At 46.6% G+C, this 20,300-nt stretch overlaps 1 protein-coding gene across 2 annotated transcripts; it reads left to right on the top strand.

The window, feature by feature from the left end:
- Window positions 1–12: 12 nt before the first annotated feature.
- On the top strand, window positions 13–20,092 carry Rad51d (RAD51 paralog D). Of its 2 annotated transcripts, none has more exons than XR_013111144.1 (10): window positions 13–283; window positions 574–635; window positions 810–928; window positions 8,577–8,658; window positions 8,915–9,049; window positions 9,553–9,648; window positions 12,058–12,148; window positions 12,248–12,406; window positions 13,652–13,819; window positions 13,984–20,092. XR_013111144.1 is itself a non-coding variant. In XM_034508008.2 (10 exons), exons 1-10 carry the CDS (start codon window positions 202–204, stop codon window positions 14,065–14,067), a joined length of 990 nt encoding a protein of 329 aa, XP_034363899.1. In that variant the 5' UTR covers window positions 20–201; the 3' UTR covers window positions 14,068–20,092. The 2 variants fall into 2 exon arrangements, 1 of the variants encoding a protein (XP_034363899.1); XM_034508008.2 differs by having other exon boundaries at window positions 20–283; window positions 12,248–12,318.
- Window positions 20,093–20,300: the final 208 nt, after the last annotated feature.

A 20,300-nucleotide genomic window follows, 5' to 3' on the forward strand; every position in this document is an offset into this window, starting at 1 on the left:
GGAGGGGGCGGGCTCAGGAGTCCGCGTGTTGGGAAGGGTTAGTGTCCCTCATCCCGTCCTGCATCTTCTTCCCGCCCCCTCGTCCCGCGCTGGCACGCCAGGACCTTTTCCTTAAGTAGAACTGAGGAATGCCCAGAGTGGGGCACTCGGCTGGCGCCCACGTGACAGACAGCCCCTAGGGCTCCTGGGTTTGCAGGGAATATGGGCATGCTCAGGGCAGGGCTGTGCCCGGGCCTCACCGAGGAGATCGTCCAGCTTCTGAGGGGCCGAAAGATCAAAACAGGTGACCTCATGGGCACAATCCCGGAGGTTGGCGCCGTAGTCTTAGTACACACGTACCGGGCCTTTTGCTCTTACAGGAGGAGGGCCGTACTCCTCTGACTTCCTGGAGAAGCTGGGTTTGTAGCAGTCGAGGCAGAGGATTTTACTGAGTGCTGGGCCCCTTGCATCAGGGCCTGCGTGCCTGATAGGAAGTAGAATAAGACCTTAATTCCATTTCACAACAGAAAAAGGCAAACATGGCAAGGCTAAGCCATTCCTGTTGCCAATCAGTTGCACCTGCTCTCTTTCCAGTGGCAGACCTGGCAGCTGCAGACTTGGAGGAGGTAGCGCAGAAGTGTGGTTTGTCGTACAAGGTGAGCTCCGATCTCCAAGCTCCACCCTGTCTTCCAGAGCTGCTCTCCCACGATGCAGGATCGGAGTTCCTAGGAATTGATAAAGGGGGGCGCTAGACCTAGAGTGCTCTGCGGGGCAGCTGCTCTTGGGGCAGTCTGGCCGCTCTGGAGCCTGAGTGTCCGCCCTATTGGCAGGCCCTGGTTGCCCTGAGGAGGGTGTTGCTGGCGCAGTTCTCGGCTTTCCCTTTGAATGGCGCAGATCTCTATGAGGAACTGAAGACTTCCACTGCCATCCTGTCCACCGGCATCGGAAGGTTTGTATGCGAACCTGGACAAGGTGAAAGCAGAGCCTCATGCTGAGGCTACAGAGGACAGGGAGGGCAGTCTGGAGCTGTAGAGGAATCTGCAGGCATGTGGACTCCTGAGTTTTCCTTAGAGTAAAACGATAGGGTTTCTTAGCCTCAACACTATTGATACTTGGAGGAGAGGGCAAATAATTATTTGCTGGGATAGAGGTATCCTGGGCATTGAGAGATGTTTAGCTGCATCCCAGGTTTCTCTCTACCCATCAGATGCCAAGATGCCCCCAGTAATAACAATAAAGAGGTCTCCAGATATGACCCAGTATCTCCCAACAAGCTAACTTTTCCCAGTGAAGAACCACTGCCCTATAACTTAAGATGTCATTAGTACCCCACTATTGAGTAGAGTCCATGATACTTCAGAATAAAGCAAGTGAGACCCGGGGACGGATCGAGTTCCTGAGAGTCTGCACTTTTGCGCTGACACTAGGTGAGTGGTTTTTCAACCCTTCCTAATGCTGTGAGCCTATAATACAGTTCCTCATGTTGTCATGGCCCCCACACACCATAAAAATTATTGCTTTGCTACTACTTCATAACTGTAATTTTGCTACGGCTGTAAATCATAGTGTAAATATCTAATAAGCAAGATAGTCAGATCTGCCACCCCTGTGAAAGGGTTGTGCAATCGCCAAAGGGGTTGTGACCCCACTGGTTGAGAACTGCTGCCCGAGGTTATAAATGTTAGAAGTTATTGACCTCCCTTGTGGTTAGCCTAAGAAAGGGGCCAGCAGAGGTGAGCCCAGGGTTATCTTCTCCAGAACCTATTGCCTTTTCCATCTGAGGCAGCAGGGGGAACCGGCATACTCTCTGAAAAGAACACTTACATTGTGCCCTGTTGTTTGGGTTGGGAAAGAATTGGAAGACAACTGGCATTTTCTGGCCAAGCAAGTCTGACCTCTCTCCCGGCCTATTTGTGCGGAGTTTGATGAATAACGCTGCCATCACAAAGGTCTTTGGATTGGTCTGGCCCTTGCTGGTTCCAGAACACATTCTCTTGGCAAGGTCTGCACAGTCTGGTACTTGTTCTCGATGGTTGGGGGGGGTCTGTGTTTGTAATCCATCAAGCATTGGCTGAGTGCCTACTGGGTGCCAGACCCATGCAGATGCTCTCTGTAGGAGTGGGGCTTAGTATCTTAATTCCAGCTGACTGTTCCGAGGTATACTTGGAGGTGAGAGGCCACTGTGAAGTATTTGTAAGCTATGGGCATAGCTGTGCAGGGCAGACAGGCCAGCCAGAAGAGGCCAGCAGGGATCTAGTGCTGCTGGCTTAGGTTGTGTAAATCCCATCCAGGATTTGTGACCATGGAAGACATGTTGAAGGAGAGATATGAGAAGAGACCATGAGATAGGGTGTAGATTTAAAGAGTCAAAGGAGGTGGGCTGGAGAGATGGCTCAGTGGTTAAGCGTACTGACTGCTTTTCCGGAGGTCCTGAGTTCAATTCCCAGCAACCACATGGTGGCTCACAGCCATCTGTAATGAGATCCAACCATCTGTAATGGGATCCGGTGCCCTCTTCTGGCTTGTCTGAAGAGAGTGACAATGTATTCAAATACGTTGGTAAAAAAAAAAAATCTTAAGGAAAAACTGTGGTTTGCTAGTTTTAGACTTCTCTCTAGTGGGCTGTGCCTACCTAGTGGATGTAACTTTGAAACCTTGGAGGTAAAGCTGTAGGCAAAGTTAGTGAAACTTGTGATTAGCAGGCATTAAACCTGTTAAACAGGGTCTTTTGTGGGCCTTCTCCGAGGGCTGAGGGACAGTGTAGATCTTTGCAGGGCAGACCCCGTGGGGATGCTGTAGATGAGGACATCCTTTATGCCCTGCAAGCCAGAGCTTTTATCTGTTCATCTCTGTTGGTTTTCAGGAAACATGAGGCAAGGTGTCTGGATGAGTGACTGAAGAGTAACTAATAGGAAGTTCAGTGGGAGACTTGGGAAGAAATTCCTGAAACCTCTGCCTTCTAGGCAGTCCTGGAGTCCTTCTGCATATTGATGTGCCCAGAGGGAACCGGTTATCAAGGTTAGGGGCCCTACTCCAGTAGGAGGAGTCAGGAATGGAAATGCAAATGGAAGTTGTTTAGCGGGCAGATTTGGAAGTACCTTATGGAGGCAGGGCCTCACAGCCCAGTATGTGGTTGTTTTTTTTAAATATTATTTATTTATTTATATGAGTACACTGTAGCTGTCTTCAGACACACCAGAAGAGGACATTGGATCCCATTACAGATGGTTGTGAGCCACCATGTGGTTGCTGGGAATTGAATTCAGGACCTCTGGAAGAAGAGTCAGTGCTCTTAACCTCTGAGCCATCTCTCTAGCCCTGATTTTTTTTTTTTTTTTAAGGTTTTATTTTGCCCTCGCTGTCTTGCTTTCTCATTCTCTTGCTTTCCCTCCCCCCCTCCCCATTCCCTTCTCCCTCTGTTTTCCACGTGCTCATGGCCAGCCTCTAGTCCTTTATTCCTCTACTTCTCTGTCTCTGTCTTTCTCTGCCTCTACTACCCTCTTAACCCCCCTCCCCATGCCCTGAATAAACTCTATTTTATACTTTAAAAAACAAAAGATTTTATTTTAGCTGGGCATGGTGGGACACACCTTTAATCCCAGCACAGGAAGGCAGAGGCAGGTAGATCTCTGTGCATTCAAGGCCAAACTAGTATTAGGAACAAAACTGAAGTCTTCTTTAAGAGCAGCAAGCAGTCTTAGCTGCTGAGCCTTCTCCAGTCCACCCCCTATGTGATGGGTTCTTTGTTTTGTTTTTTTCAAGGCAGAGTATCTCTGTGTAGCCCTGGGCTGTCCTGGAACTCACTTTGTAGACCAGGCTGGCCTGAAACTGAAAAATCCACCTGCCTCTGCCTCCCAAGTGCTGGAATTAAAGATGTGCACCACCACAGCCTATCATGTGATGGGCTCTTAACTAGAGTGAGTAAGCCAGCCCAGTCAGTCAACAGGTTTTACAGTGCAAGAGTGAGGATTAAGAAGATAAAAGAGAGCCGGGCAGTGGTGGTGGTGGCACATGCCTGTAGTCCCAGCACTTGGGAGGCAGAGGCAGGCGGATTTCTGAGTTCAAGGCCAGCCTGGTCTACAGAGTGAGTTCCAGGACAGCCAGGGCTATACAGAGAAACCCTGTCTCAAAACAAAACAAAAACAAAGAAGATAAAAGAGGATTAGATTAGACAGTATTGTAGCATGATGTGACCCCAGCCAGTTCTGAGACTGAAGGGTTTATTTTTTCCCAATTTGCTTTTATACCATTTTAATTACATGCAAGTATTTAGGTCAGTTCTAGGTTGAGGAACTAGCAATACAATAAGTGCAAATAGTAAAGGGACAAGCAAGGCAATAAGCAAAGATCACTCCAGTGCTCACTCTTTCTAAGGGCCTATCAGGATGACCAAAATATCTGAGCCTACTTCCCTGTCCTAGCCCACAGTCATATTCGTGCCTGAGGCCTACGTCTTCGTTCTAGCCTAAAATTTAGATTCCTGCCTGAAATTACTTCCCTGTTTTAGCCTAAAATTAGATTACTTCCTTGTCCTTGGCCAATGTCAGATTCCTGCCAAGCAGCTCCAAAAGCTCTCCACAACAGAGTCAAAACCAGTGATTCAGTCTTCCCTATGACTACTTGGGAATTGTAAAAAAAAAAAAAAAAAGAAAAAAAGAAAAGAAATACTCACTTTTGGGTTCTGCCAATAGAACTTGTTTTGTTTTGTTTTGGTTTTCGAAACAGGGTTTCTCTGTGTAGCCCTGGCTGTCCTGGAACTCACCCTGTAGACCAGACTGGCCTCAATCGCCTGCCTCTGCCTCCCAAGTGCTGGGATTAAAGGCGTGTGCCACCACTGCCCGCTTAGAACTTTTATTTAATCAGTCAAAGACAGTGTTTCCCAAATTTGTCTGCAGATTGGAGTCACCAAGGAAGGGTTATAAGCAGTCTTTTGATGTTTTTTTATGTTCTTGGTGACTCCAGACAATTGCTGATAGAGGCTATGGGGGTGGGGGTGGGGGGAGGGGTTGTGCCTAGTCCCAGCTGTTAAGTGGCTGAGATAGGAAGACCATCTGATACCAGCCTGAGTTAAGACAAAAAAGAAAAGAGAAGAAAAAACCCAGAAAGACCTTTTAATGTGCAGAGAGAATTGATTCTCAAACTTGAGCATACATCCAATAGCAGAGAATTCGCTCTTTCTCTGCCTCTCCCTGACTCTCTCCTTTCCCTCTCTGTCTTTCTCTCTGTGTGTGCATGTGTACATGTACACATGGACGCCAGAGGACAGCAGATGTTATTCCTTAGGGACCATCCACCTTGTTTATTTCATATTTTTCATTTTCATGTGTATGTGTCTTTTGGCTGCATATATATCTGTGTACCGCATTCATTCCTGGTGCCCTTGGAAGTCAGAAGAGAGTATCAGACCTCTCTATAACTGGAGTTCCAGATGGTTATAAACTGCAATGTGGGTGCTGGAAATTGAACCCTGGCCCTCTGTAAGAACAGCCAGTGCTCTTGTCCCCTGAACCATCTCTCTAGTCTCCAGATGTTGATTTTGATGCAGGGCCTGGAACTAGTTTACTAGCTTAGGTTAGCTGGCCAGTGAGCCTCAGGGAATCCCTGCCTCAGCCTTCCCACCACTGGAATTAGAAATGCATACCACCACCTTTAACCCCCCAGCACTGGGGAGGCAGAGGCAGGCGGACCTTTGAGTGTGAGGCCAGCCTGGTCTACAGAGTGAGTTCCAGGACAGCCAGAGCTGCACAGAGAAGCTCCATCCCGAAAGACCAAAAATTAAAATAGAATAAAACAAAATTAAAAAAAAATGTACATCAGCACAGCTGACTTTTTTTCCCTCTTTTAAAATTTACTTTAGTTTAATTAGCATGTATATGTATCTGTGTGTAAGTATGTGCATGTTTGCAGGGGCCTGGAGAGACTAGAGGTAACAGATGCCCTGGGTAGTTGTGAGCCAGCTGCTCAGCCACCTCTCCAGCTCCTCACAGTTTTTTATGTAGGTTTTGGGGATCAAGCTAAGGTCCCCATGCTTGCAAGACAAGCGCTGTTATTGGTTGAGCTGTTATGTCAGCCCCCACCTCAATGGAGTATTTAAACGTCCAGAGCAGGATCTAGCTCTAGAATCTCTGACTGTGTTGCTGATGCAGTTGATCTGGGCCCCATCCTGGGAGAACAGGCGGAGAGGAACCGCTGTGATGGAACAGGGCTTCCCATGTCTCCAGGAGAATGGGATTCAGGAGAGGCTGAGGCTGGAGACCTACTAAGTAGATGCTTATTAAAAAGACACAGAATGCCGGGCGGTGGTGGCGCACGCCTTTGATCCCAGCACTTGGGAAGCAGAGGCAGGCGGATTTCTGAGTTCGAGGACAGCCTGGTCTACAGAGTGAGTTCCAGGACAGCCAGGGCTACTCAGAGAAACCCTGTCTTGAAAAAAAAAAAAAAAAAAAGACACAGAATGTACCGTGCTCCAAGAAGCCACAGGGTGGTATAAGAACCAAAGCAGGTTGACTGGCGGGGGAACCTGTGGCTCCTGAGTTAAAATAGGCAGAGGAGTAGTGATTGGTTGCTGTTTGCCATGTGCTGATAGGACGTGGTTGGTCATCAGGAACCTCTTCAGAGGCCTACAGTCCGTGATTGGTAATGCAGAGTAAGGATGGGCAGGGCATGGTCAGGCATTGGTCCAGCCTGGGATATGGAAACCAAAGCTCGTGTCCTGGGCAGAATGTGAAGGGCAGTAACCTGTTTGATGGTGGTTCAGGGGCAGAACTGGGCCTAGGAAATGGCCATGTTTTGAGGTTCATCTCAAGCTTCCACAGCTAGAGTTTTGACAGTCAAACCGCTGTCCTTTTCTTCAGTAACATTTACTGTGTGCCTTCAGGGCCTTTTCGGCTTTGTGCTAATACCGGAGATATATCAGGGATAAAGGCCCCAGAGTGTTCCTACCAGATGAGGGAGGCAGACAAAAACAGGCAAATAAAACATAATTACAAACTCCCAGAACTAATAAGTGAGTTTAGCAAGGTCTGGGGATACAAGATCAACACATAAAAATCAATTGCATTTCTCTGAGTTCACGATGAACATATGAGAACTGGAATTAGAAACGCAGCTCCATTTGCCGCTGCGTGTAAGAAAATGAAGTACTTGGGTCTAAACCTGACAAAGCCCGTGTAGAATTTGTATGCTGAAAATTAGAAATGCTGGTGAAGAAGATCAAAGGTGACCCAGATAAATGCAGAGACGTTCTGTGTTCATGGATTACAAAACTACATTAGTGAATGCCAACTTTCCCCAACCTTTCTTTTTTTTCCCTTGTTACCAGAAGTTGAACTCTGGGCTTTGCATATGCTATGCAAACACTCTACCATTACTATTAAGCTGCCTCTCCAAAAACAAAGAACACCAAACTATATATGTACACAAGTGTATACATACACACACACACACACACACACACACACACACAGATGGAGCGGAGTTAGGGAGGTAGGTGTATGGTCCAGGCTGCAACACAGAAAATTCAGCCCTGGTCCTGAGCAGAGTATGCATACATACATACATATGTATGGTTTTTTGTTTGTTTACATACATACATACATATATACATATATATGTGTGTTATTATGGATATGTGGGGTTTTTTGTTGTTGTTGTTGTTTGGTTTTTTGAACCAGGGTCTCATTATGTCGATGTTGACCTCATCTCCCTGATAGTGTGTCTCGAGCCCAGTATGTTATCTGTTGTGAGCAGGTTGTGATAAGGTTTTAGGGTCCCTGTGGGGAGAGGAGTGACAGGTCCTCTCCACTCAGGAATCGTATACAGGATTGACTGTGAAATGGTCAGTTCCACGAGAGAGGAGAGAGTACACCAGAGACAGAGGTTTGATATTTAATTGCTCTTTAATAATGCACAGCAAACAATATATTATCACCAATGCCAAAGCTATTGTAACAACGAGGTATTGCCACATTTCCTATGCATTGACTCTATCAGTGTCAGCACAGTTAACACAAATGATAAATTGTTAATTACCAAAGAAATAAGCATAGCAATAAGTACATTAATAATTGTGGGTTATACTGCAGTTTCCAGCAGCTCAGGTCTGGAGAGTGCTTGACCACCAAGATAGGGGTGTTGGTCTCTCGACTTCTGCTTTGATGATCCATGCTGCAGAGTGCTTGGTTTCTTGGCTGCAGAGGAGGCCTGAACGGAGGATCATGCTAGCCAGTCATGGCTACCAGTGTGATAAAATGCTCCGGCCGGGGGCTCCTCTTTTATGCTTGAATTGGGGTTACTTCTGATCTACACAGCAGATAACCAGATGTGTCCTGTTATCTGTGGGCTGTGACTTCCTTGCAGGTGGACTTTTGGTTATCATAATACTTCAAAACATGTCCAGACTTGTTTTCTGGACTTGTCCAAACTTGTTTTCTTTCCCATTACAATATGGATCAGCTCTGTTAAGGACCTGCTCCTTACATAGTGGGATCAAAGGCATATGTTACCGTGCCTGTTTACTTCCCAAATTTATCTGCATGTTTAATGCAGTTTCTTCTCTCCTCTCTTTGCCCATCTCCCATTCTCTCTTCTACCATCAGCCTGGACAAACTACTTGATGCTGGCCTCTATACTGGGGAGGTGACTGAAATTGTGGGTGGCCCAGGGAGCGGCAAAACCCAGGTACCTATGGGTCCAATAGTCAGGGGAGGATTGGGGGAAGTGGGTGCATTGTCCTGGATTCCCAGGGAGGGGGCTGCTTGCAGGTGTCCTTGTGGGTTTTGTGGTCAGAACAGACCAGATGGGTGCTGAGAATGGATATGACTTTGGCAAGTGTTTGTTGTTGGAGTCTGGGCAGGATGTGATGGAGAGCTGCCTGGTGGCCCTCCCTCTTCTCCAAAGGTTTAGGTTTACCCAGCACCCCATCTTGTCTCTGAAGGTGTGTCTCTGTGTGGCTGCAAACGTGGCCCACAGCCTGCAGCAGAATGTACTGTATGTGGACTCCAATGGAGGAATGACAGCGTCCCGCCTCCTCCAGCTACTACAGGCTAGAACCCAAGATGAGGAGAAACAGGTAGGGGCAGGGTGGCTGGGGTCCTGGAAAACACTGATGCTAGGAGACCTCATGACTCTATACATGAGGGTTTACACCATCTGTGGGAATCATTTTCACTTTGAACCTGGAGAGTCTCCGGCATTCCTAAAGCTGCTCATGTTGATGTCACCGTCCCACCTTGGCTGCCACCCACACTGACTCTCCAAGAACTTTAAGGCCTTGCTTACCATAAATCAGAGCAAGCAAACACCTAGCATCTGTGTTTCCAGCCCATTTCTTGTGTATGGCAGGCATCACTAATCAATCATATCCGTCCTTTCTGCTGAATTCTGAATGTCTTACAGCTCGGCACCCAGGTAGTCACCACTGTGAGATCCAGCCCATTAGGCAAAATCCATTTGCCATTTTGGATGCCAGAGCTGTGTCTAAGTGCCTCTTTGTACTTCCAGCTTTGTGATTACTCTTCCTGGCTTTCCTGGATCCCCTCTCCAAGTCTCTGCTTCTCTTTCTCACCCCTCCAGGCAAGTGCTCTCCAGAGGATACAGGTGGTGCATTCATTTGACATCTTCCAGATGCTAGGTGTGCTGCAGGACCTTCGGGGCACCATGGCCCAGCAGGTGAGCTTGCTGACATGCCTGTTTCTGCTTTCCCCAGCTGGCCAGGTGTTGCCTGTATGCAGGCAGGTGTCTGACCACAGACTTTATTTGGAATGCATGTGTCCACTGAGTGTAACATCTCCAGCTGTGTTTGCACATGCACGCCCCTAGCCCCCAAGTGGAATTCCTTGGTGCTTAATTCTTGTGCTTCCTTGTTTACAGGCTCACCAGCCCTGGACAACAGTGAGCTCCTTGAGTCCAGGGTTATATTTTCTTCACTTCTGTGTTACTCACTGAAATCAATTAGAAAAACTTTTGTGCCAGTTGTCGTGTCGAATGATTTTAATCCCAGTACCCAGGAGGTGGAGGCAGGTGGATCTCTGTGAGTTCAAGACCAGCCTGGTCTACAGAGTGAGTTTCAGCACAGACAAGGACTACATAGAGTTAGCTTGTCTCAAAACCAACCAACCAACCAAACAAAAATGTGGCCTCAAATGTAGCCGCCTGATGCCACAAGTCAACTGGGTTCACCTGAAAGGGGGGCTGAGAATGAAAGGGGACGGAGGGTGAGAAGAGATGAAGCCAAGACAAAGTTCTCTGATCAAGGCTCAAAGCTTTAATGTTCAGCTCTCAATTTAAAGGGGAAGACCCAACCCACAACCCCTCCTGGTTTCAGATGGGTGGGATAATCCATAGTCCGTTCCAGGTCACGGCAAGAGATATCTCAAGGCAAGCCCAGGGGCAGTTCTGCTTCTGTGTTCTGGGCAGCCAACGTGGGTAACTCCACCTAGATCCTATCACTTGGTCATGTTGTGGTAAACAAGGTCTCTCAGGCCTGCCCATGGTGGGGGGAAGGACACACAAAAAACTCCACAAATGTTCTCTTTATAGATCTCTTGAGCCAGGGACTGGACTCATAGTCACTGATATTGGGAGATTTCTACCTAGTACCTGAACATGTTAGGACTAATGTTTAGAAGAAAAGGAGAAGGAGATTTTAATGGCATTTGTTTGGTTTGTTGTTGTTTTAATTTAAAAATTGTTCTAAGATTTTAAAATTGTATTCTATGTGTATGGATGTTTATGCTTGGTATGCTTGCTTGGTATTCTTGCTTGTTTCCTTGGAGGCAAGAAGAGGACATTTGATTGCACTGGAACTGGAGTTACACAAGGTTGTGAGCCATCATGTGGGCACTGAAAATCAAACTCATAGGTTCTCCAAGAGCAGCAAAGGACTTGCTGTGCCTGTGCCATTTAACAGGGCAGGGACAATGGGGGCCTAAGCTGGTTGTTTACCTTCTCCCATTTCTGCCGTCCTCCCTTAGACACATGGGTAATGGGCTAAGACCTGGAGGCTGGATGATTGATACAGTCCCAGGCTGGAATTAAGGCACACAAAAGGCAGAACAAAAATGCAAATAGCCAATGTTTTGGCCAGTGGATGGTGGAAACAACACATAGTAGTAGCAGAGTCAGGATCTGAGAAGTAAGGGAGTGGGTAAAGGAAGACCGTGGTAGCTATGGGCTAGGAGGGTTTAGGAGGTAAGTAAGATCCAGGGATAGAAATCAGAAGTCTATAGGGCTAAGGGTGTAACTCAGGGGTAGAATGCTGGCCAGCATGCCCCAGGCCCTGGGCTCCTTAGTGGAGAGCTCACTCTTCAGAAAATGCAGCTTGGGAGCTTGAAGTGGAAGCAAGCAGCACTGAGGGGTTTCAGAAGAGAAGGGGTTAACAGTACCCCAGGTGGAGGAGGTCACCACTGGACTCTGCATGGGGATTCCTGAATGAGTGTTTGTGGTGTCCTATGACTTAAACCCTCTCTGTCTCCGAGATCTACTGGAGTCTGTTAGATTTATAAATGGGTGTGGGAGGCCTGTGCAGCTGTATTTGGTTGGAAAAAGTTGTTTATGACCAACTTTCTTCTCCTCTTCCTCCTCTTCCTCCTCCTCCTCCTTCTTCTTCTTTGTCTTCTTCTTTTCTTGAGAGTTAACCTTTTTGTTTCATTGTTTTGTTGTTTTTTGTTTATTTGTTTTGTTTTTGTTTTTTTGAGACAGTTTCTCAGTATAGCCCTGGCTGTCCTGGCACTCATAGATGTCTGCCTGCCTCTGCCTCCTAAGTGCTGGGATTAAGGCGTGTACCACCACCCAACCTAAACTTGTGTGTGTGTGTGTGTGTGTGTGTGTGTGTGTGTGTGTGTGTCTGTCTGTCTGTCTGTGTCTGTCTGTCAGAGAAGCCAACTCTCAGGAGTTGGTTTTCTCCTTCCACCTTTCCTTGGGTTCTAGGAATCACACCCAGGTTATCAGGCTGTGCTGCAATCGCCCACATCTGCGGAGCCATCCCACTGGCCTCCATCTTCTAACTGAGGATCAATGCCCAGGGCGGGCCCTAGAGGTCATTTGTTTGTGTTACCTGCTTTTCCCCCATTCCTTTAGGCGGCAGCTTCTTCAGGCACTGTGAAGGTTGTGATTGTGGATTCTGTCACTGCAGTTGTCGCCCCACTTCTGGGAGGTCAGCAGAGGGAAGGTAAGGAACAGAAAGAGAGCCTGGGGACAAGGTGGGGACTTCATCTCCCAGCCCGGTCCTTTGGCCCTGGCTGCTCCTCCTGTCTTCTCCTTCCCCCAGGCCTGGCCTTGATGATGCAGCTGTCCCGAGAGCTCAAGATCCTGGCCCGGGAGCTGGGTGTGGCAGTGGTGGTAATTTCTAGCTCTCTGTTTCTCTTAAATGTCAGTTTGGAACTTTATAGCCCTTCAAAGGACAGAACACAGAACCCAGCTCCTACAGGTCAGAAAGGTGTTACTAACCTGCCTTTTGGGGTGTGTGTGTGGGGTGTGTGTGTGTGTGTGTGTGTATTTGGCTTTTTGAAACAGGATTTCTTTGTACAGCTCTGGCTGTCTTGGAACTCTCTCTGTAGAACAAGCTAGCCTGGAACTCAGAGATACACCTGCCTCTGACTCCCAAGTGCTGGAATTAAAGGCATGACCACTACCAGCTTGGGGGGGAGGGGTGTTTAAAAGGAAGTTTGGTGGCCCCAACCACTTGTAACTCCAGCTCCAAGAGACCCAGTGCTGCCCTATTCTCCTCTCCACGGGCACCTGTACTCACAAACACATACTCAAATGCAAACATATGTATATACATATAATTAAAACTAATGAAAATCTTTTTGAGACAGGGTTTCTCTACATAACTCTTTTTTTTTTTTTTTTTTTTTTTTTTTTGGTTTTTCAAGACAAGGTTTCTCTGAGTAGCCCTGGCTGTTCTGGAACTCACTCTGTAGACCAGGCTGTCCTCGAACTCAGAATTCCGCCTGCCTCTGCCTCCCAAGTGCTGGGATTAAAGGCGTGCGCCACCACTGCCCATAGCCTTTATGTTCTTGACACAGTGTCTTACTAGGCTTTCAGGATGGCTTCAAACTCCTAGACTGCTCATGAGGGACTGGGACTACAGACACACATCTCCACACCCAACTCTATGTACTTTAAATTGTCTAGCTCGCCCAATTTTGAGGAAATATACTAATTTGTGCACCTGCAGGCATTGTGAAAGGACCTGTTTCCTGCTCTTTCAAATGGGTCCTGGGTCTCCATCTACTGGCTTCCAGGTGTTTGTGGGTGCTTAGGGGTCAGTCTCTGGCATAAAGAGTATGGAAGGAACCATAGTTGCTATTCTCAGGAGCTGTGGTCTGGGTCCCTCTGTGGCTGGTCTGCTTGCTTAAGTCTAGTCCCAGATTGGGACTCCTCATCAAACTTTCTCTTCCCCATACACAAAGGGCTGGTTACACCGTTCTCAGGATGCCAGTGAAAGGCACAAGTACAGTACTGGCTCTACTTTAGGAAACAGTAAATAAAGGTACCCAATGTCCCATATCTGATTGATGTCAGGCATAAAGCACTGAGGCTTTGTGGAAAGCTGGGTACAAGTCAGGAAACCTAAGTTGTAGGTCTAGATTCAGCTATAAGTTCTAGCACCAGGGAGAGTCATAAGTCAAATTTCCTGTCTGTAAAAGGAAGCTGTCCATATCTGCAGGTGACCAACCACTTGACTCGAGACAGGGATGGTAGAAGATTCAAACCTGCCCTTGGACGCTCCTGGAGCTTTGTGCCCAGTACCCGGATTCTCCTGGATGTCATTGAGGGGGCTGGAACGTTAGGTAGCAGCCAACGAACAGTATGTCTGACCAAGTCTCCCCGACAGGTGAGCCAAATCAGGGGATGCCAGGAATCTTGGATCCTGGAGAGAGTGGTTTCCATGCCCACGTGTATCTCATTGAAGGATTCTTTGATGCTGAAACCCTGAAACAAAAGCCAACCACCTAGATTGCTTAATTCTGTCTACCCCTCTCCTATCTCTTCTTCTAGCCAACGGGTCTGCAGGAGATAATAGACATTGGGACATTGGGGACTGAGGAGCAGAGCCCAGAATTGCCTGGCAAACAGACGTGACACTGTTGACTGGGAAAGGGACAGCCTCAAGGCCCTCACAGCTTTTCTTCCCAGGCAGCTATGTCCACTGCCACATGGGACATCAGAAGACAAACCTCAGTTCCCCCAGCTTCACTGTGTGGGATCCCATGGCACCATTGGCCAGAAGATGCTACAGTAGGAGGGACCTAGAAGTCCATCAGGATCTCAAATGTTTCCAGTGTGGGTTGAGGTCACCCTAGCTTGGGGCCTCACTGAAGAAACACAGTAGTACCTTCGTGAATAGTTTCCTGGTCCTGTGTGTCACCATTGGCTCCTAAACTCATCCCTCACACAGTAATTGAGCGGGAAACCTTTGTTCCCCCATCCCCCATTTATTTTGGCCTCTGTTTTTCCATCTGCAAGATGGTACTGCGAGTTAATAGAAACAACCTCAGAAATGAAACATCTTTATGCATGTCCTATTCTTAAATATATATATATATTTAAGAATTATATATATATATAAACAAGGAGGCCCTCTGAGCCCTACAGTCACCTGATTTCCCCCTAAGAAGGTTGGAGTGCTCTCTTCCCTGCTTGCTGACTGTGTTTCACACACCTGCATACCTCACCCTGATAGGTGAGAACATAGCTCGCTGCTGTCCCAGGGATATAATTTACCAGGGAGGAAGGATATGACCTGCTCCCAGTGAACCAGACACTTGTTTCATATGCATGGTGCCCTATGGGGTGCTTCCTCAGTATAGAGTAACCAGAGGTGCTGAACCGTGGCCTAACCCATAAACAGACACAGGAGAATTTGCACAGTAAATAGAGCCAGCTGGGAAAATTGATGCCGGCGTAAATAATACATGGCAAATCTAGTCTTTTATACAGAAATTCATTGCTGGTGGTGCTAAGATGCAGTATAATTACACCTCTCGTCCTGCCAGCTGTACCACAGCCTCGTGTCTTAGTGAATAAAATAACCCCCTGTCTGTTACCAACACTGTGGCCATCCATCTGAGAGTCGTAACTCTGGCTGAAAGGGGAGGATGGTACCAGGAAATGGAAAATAAAAGGCAGAGAGAAGTGATCTGGATTGTTTATGGACCACAGTTTTTATAGGAAGGTCATGCTTGGTTAGAGAGCTTGTTGTATAATTACTTGTGTCTTAGCCAAAAGAAAGAGGGAACACAGTTACAAGATCTGATATTTAGGGCCAGTGAGATGCCTCAGCAAATAAAGATGCTTTGCCACCAAGTTCAATCCCTGGCTGGGTCCTCCATAATGGAAAGAGAGATGTGACTCTTGCAAGTTGTTCTCTGACTTCCATACATCCTGTGGCCTATCTATGCCCTCTCACACCTGATAATAAAAATGTAACAAAAAGGAAAATAAGACATTTACAGGTGATGGGCATAGTGGGGGTAGAAATAGGTCTGAAGAATGGAGGATGAATGACGAACGACAACATGGGTGAACTTAAACTCTCACACTGTCTTCCGTAGAAGACCCCCAAAGACACCAGCCTCTGGTATCTACACCATGGCTGGTTGGCTGCAGGTTGGTTCTTGCAACCCTAGTGAGAAGCAATACATTAAACCAGGAGAAACAGATACTGGCCACTTCTGATGCTCTTTGGGCATTGAGACCTCATAGCAGATAGTACCAATTAGTCAAAGCATGCTCATGGAATGTTTCAGTTTCTTAACGCGGCTTTGCAGGGAACCACTATGAGGTAGGGGCCCTAGTATTCAAGGAGGAGCCTGGTTGCCTGCTCTGCCCTGGGTGGATCTGCCCTGTGTCCTGCCTGTGGTGATTTCAAGTGTTTCATATATGACCGAGAACTGTAGAACAACGGCACAATATGAGAGACCCATAAGGATCATTGATCCTGGAATGTCTACCACCCCCCCCACCCCCACAGTGGGACGACTCAAATCCAGGGCCTACCATGTGCAAGGCAAAGCTTTCACCACTGAGAACATGCCCAGCTCCCATCTCATTTTGTTAAGAGAAAGAACTCAAGGTGTTAAATGTGACAGTTCTGGTAGCAGAACTCAAGGCCTTCTGTGTCTGTTCTTCTCTTGTTCTTTCTGTGTTTGTTGGAGCCTGTGAATGAATGGCTTTAATGCATTTTAGAGATATCAGAGGGTGGCCTGGGAGTATTCAGCAGCGGTAGAAAGCTTGCCCAGCACGGGCAAGGCTCTAGATTTGATCCTCAGACTAGAAAAAATTAAGAGAGCAATGTAGGATTGTTTCTGTCTTGATGTGGATAGCCATTAGCTCCCCACAGTCTTTTGTCTTTTTTCACCTTCACCGTGATACAAGGAGCTCATTGTATGGCTATTTGAAATTAGACAAAATTAATGTTAAATACCTACTGTGCAATAGCACTTGATGGTTTCAAGTCAGGAAGCTGAGCTTTCCTGACAGGACTTAAAAAAAAAAAAAAAATCCATGTATTATTGAGGCCGCTTTCCATAGCAAGTAACAAAACCCCACTTAGGCATCAATGATAAGGAAGGTTTCTCATCCCTGAGACTCTGATGCCAAGCTTGATCAGTGCAATGACCCAATGTGGAGAAGGCATCAGCTTTGCCATCTCTGTCCTCTCTTTTCTGTTGGTTTTATCTTCAAGTTTGTTGCCTTCATTAAAACCTGGCTATAACCACTAAACATTAGGCCATATATGACAATGTCTACGTGCAGGGAAGGGATCCTCTCCTTGTGTCCTGTGAAGAACAAGGAAAACTCAGAGCTTCCTGATGACTGTGTCCCACTGGTGCAGAACTGCTTCAAGTGGTGGGTGTGTCTAGTTCTGTAGTGGAAAAGGAAATGGTGTCTGTTAAGGTTTGTGTTGCTGTGAAGAGACACATAACCAAGGCAAGTCTTATAAAGGACAACATTTAATTGGGGCTGGCTTAGTTTCAGAGGTTCATCGTGCTAGGAAGAATGACAAGGTGCAGGTAGACACATTGCTGGAGGAGCAGTTCTGATCCTAGGGCAGCCAGAAGGAGGGTCTCTTTACTGCACTGGGTGGAACTTGAGGTAGGATCTCAAAGCCCACCCCAACAGTAACACTCTTCCTCCAATAGGGCCACACCTCCTAATAGTGTCACTCCTTGTGGGCCAGGCATTCAAACACTGGTGGTGGAACTTGAGGCAGTTCTGCATCAGTGGGATACAGTCATCAGCAAGCTCTGAGTTTTCCTTGTTCTTCACAGGACACAAGGAGAGGATCCCTTCCCTGCACGTAGACATTGTCATATATGGCCTAATGTTTAGAGTGGCTACAGCTAGGTTTTAATGAAGGCAACAAGCTTGAAGATAAAACCAACAGAGAAGAGAGGACAGAGATGAAAAAAGCCCACAGCGGGCTGGAGAGATGGCTCAGCGGTTAAGAGCACAGACTGTTCTTCCAGAGGTCCTGAGTTCAACTCCCAGAAACCACATGGTGGCTCACAACCATCTGCAATAGGGTCTCATGCTCTCTTCTGGTGTGTCTGAAGAGAGCAATGGTGTACTCATATACATAAAATAAATAAATAAATCATTAAAAAAAAAAAAAAAAGCCCACAGCTTCTCCACATTCAAATTACCACAGTGCCTCAGTGGTAGTCTTAGAGAAACGGTCATGGAGTTGGGGCTCGGGCTCAGCCTTTTTGGAGGCACCTGCTGTGGTCCTTCTAGGGATGCTAGACTTGTGTGGAGGAATTAGACAATGGGTGGGCTTGTTTGTGTGCTCAGTGCCTTAGCACAGGACTCACTGTGGGCTTAGGACAAGCTGAGTGGTGCTGGGAATCTCTTCATTTTACAGACTAAATGGAGCTCGTTGGGGTTTTAGGACATGTATTGGTTAAGACAGCATGGGAGTCTAAACTTGACTCCTAATCGATGCCAGACTTTCTTTTCTCAACCTCTTGCTGCTTTCAGCTGAAAATATGTAAATATTTTAACAAAATTCTTTTTCATAGTTTGCCCCAACAGCGGAGGCTGCGGATCTCAACCCTCTTTGAGCTGAGCTCACCATAAAAAGCTAGATCAGAGATCGGCTTTATCTGCTCTTCCTGGTTTCCCCCAGGGAAGAGAGAATGACAAATACTTCAGAGAAGGCAGATAGCAAGTGTGTGAAAGAGAGCTGAATGAAAACAGCAGGCTCTGCGCATGCCTGAGATGAGGGCCAGGAGGAGATAAGGGATTTAGATGCATGCAGAGCCTGCTAGGCTTTCTCTGTATTCTGGCTTGGAGATGTCTGGGTAGAGTTTCAGCTGTCCAGTTCTTTGTGTTGGTGATGCCTATGTACAGCTGAAATTATAAAATAATGTGTATATTTCTATATTACTTATATGTGTGTATACATTGTACACCACATTGTGGTGGTTTGAATAAGAATGCTTAGTCACTGAGAAGGACTAGGAGGTGTGGTGTTGTTGGAGGGAGTGTGTTGCTGGGGGTAGGCTTTGAAGTTTCAAAAGCCCAAGCCAGGCCCAGTTTCTCTCTCTTCCTGCTACCTGTGGTTCCAGATGTAGAACTCTCACCTAAGTCTCTAGCATCTTGTCTGCCTGTGTGCTGCCATGCTCCCCACCGTGATGATAATGGATTAAACCTCTGAAACAATAAGCCAGCCCCAATGAAATGTCTTCTAAGAGTCGCCTTGATCATAGTGTCTCTTCCCAGCAATAGAACAGAGACCAAGATATACGTACGTACATAGGTACATATATACATAGATACATACACATATGACTTTTTATTTTTATTTTTTGGAGGAAGGGTGTCTGACCCAGTGAGATCTTGAACCTTGGATTGGTTCTCCTCCTTTCCCTCCAGGGTGCTGGGATTATATAGGTCTGTGTCAACTCAACTGGCTTTGTTTGTTCGCTTGCTTGCTTTATTCATTTTATCGTCTAAAAAATTTATTTTATGTATATAAATGTTTTGCCTGTGTGTAGATATGTGCACCGTGTTTGTGCCTGGTGCTTATGGAGGCCAGAGGAAAGTGTTGGATCCCCTGGAACTGGAGTTAGAGGTAGTTGTGAGCCACTATATAGGTGCTGGAAACTAAACCCAGATTCTCTGCAAGATCAACAAGTGCTCTTAGTTGCTAAGCCATCCTTCCAGTCCCTTATTTTTAATAAGAGCAAGGTATATTACCAGTCAGGTGTTGCTCAGTAATAAAGCACTGTCTAGCATGTCTAAGGTCCTGGTTTTAATTTTTAATTACTAGTACACCAGCTCCATACTCAGGCAGATATTTACCATCGATCTCTCTCTCTCTCTCTCCCTCTCCCTCTCCCTCTCTCTCTCTCTCTCTCTGTATGTGTGTGTCTCTCTTTCTCTTTCTCTCTGTAAAAGAGTAGGATTTTGATTCCCAAGTGCTGAGATTAAAAGCATGTGCGTGCCCTCACTAGCTGGCAACAGCTTCACACACACACACACACACACACACACACACACACACACACACACATCCAGACACAGATTTTTCCCCCTTGTCCTGGAACTCAGATCCACCTGCCTTTTGCCTCTCCAGTACTGGAATTAAAAACAAACCCACCATGACTGGCTGATTTTATGGAGTGTCATATCCTGAGACGTTAGAGTGGCCCATGGCTGGTGATTTAGGACTTTGGCATCAAGGAAAGACCCAGGTTCAGTACCCTGATGCACTCTTCCTGGCAGAATCCCTTGGACAAGATAATGTGTTTGTTTTACTGGTAGAAATCTTATGCTGTATGGAGTTACATTTTCCTTATTGGTAAGATGTGTATCTCAGGGGAGTTAAATAGATGATTTATGGAAAGAGCCTTTCACAGAGAGACCAGCACATAGTAGGTGCTCCATCTCTATTAGTTCTTCTGGTGCCTTCCAGAAGTAACAGAAATCAGGGCAGTAGGACTTAGAAGCCTTGGTGCTACTAATAAAAGAAATAATGTGATTTATTTTTTCAGTACTGTTTGGGGAAAGGCATGTGCTTCATAAATATGTATTGGAAAGTACTTAGCAAATGAGTAGAAATAATAAAAATATGTCAAAGGAAACAGCTCCTATAAATATGTCACTTGGTAGACAAATTAGTGTTTTATTACTACTAAATACTATTGCTCGCCGAAAAGGATTTCAGATTACTCGCACAATGGGTACATTATTGAATGCCTCTGCGGAAGGGCACGATAAAGATGAAAAATTGTGATGGTATAACGCCTAAGGTGGAGAAAGGAGGGGTGTGGGTGAAGGATCTCCGAGGCCTCGCGCCAGTGGTCTGC

Source organism: Arvicanthis niloticus, chromosome 6 (genome assembly GCF_011762505.2).
Source record: "Arvicanthis niloticus isolate mArvNil1 chromosome 6, mArvNil1.pat.X, whole genome shotgun sequence".
Taxonomy (NCBI): Eukaryota; Metazoa; Chordata; class Mammalia; order Rodentia; family Muridae; genus Arvicanthis; species Arvicanthis niloticus.

What these genes read in the sequence shown, in the direction of transcription:
- Rad51d (XM_034508008.2), top strand. Translation starts at nt 202, where the DNA reads ATGGGCATGCTCAGGGCAGGGCTGTGCCCGGGCCTCACCGAGGAGATC. An exon ending in CTGTCCACCGGCATCGGAAG is followed by an intron (nt 929 to 8,576) that starts GTTTGTATGCGA and finishes TTCTACCATCAG; the next exon opens with CCTGGACAAACTACTTGATG. An exon ending in CCCAAGATGAGGAGAAACAG is followed by an intron (nt 9,050 to 9,552) that starts GTAGGGGCAGGG and finishes TCACCCCTCCAG; the next exon opens with GCAAGTGCTCTCCAGAGGAT.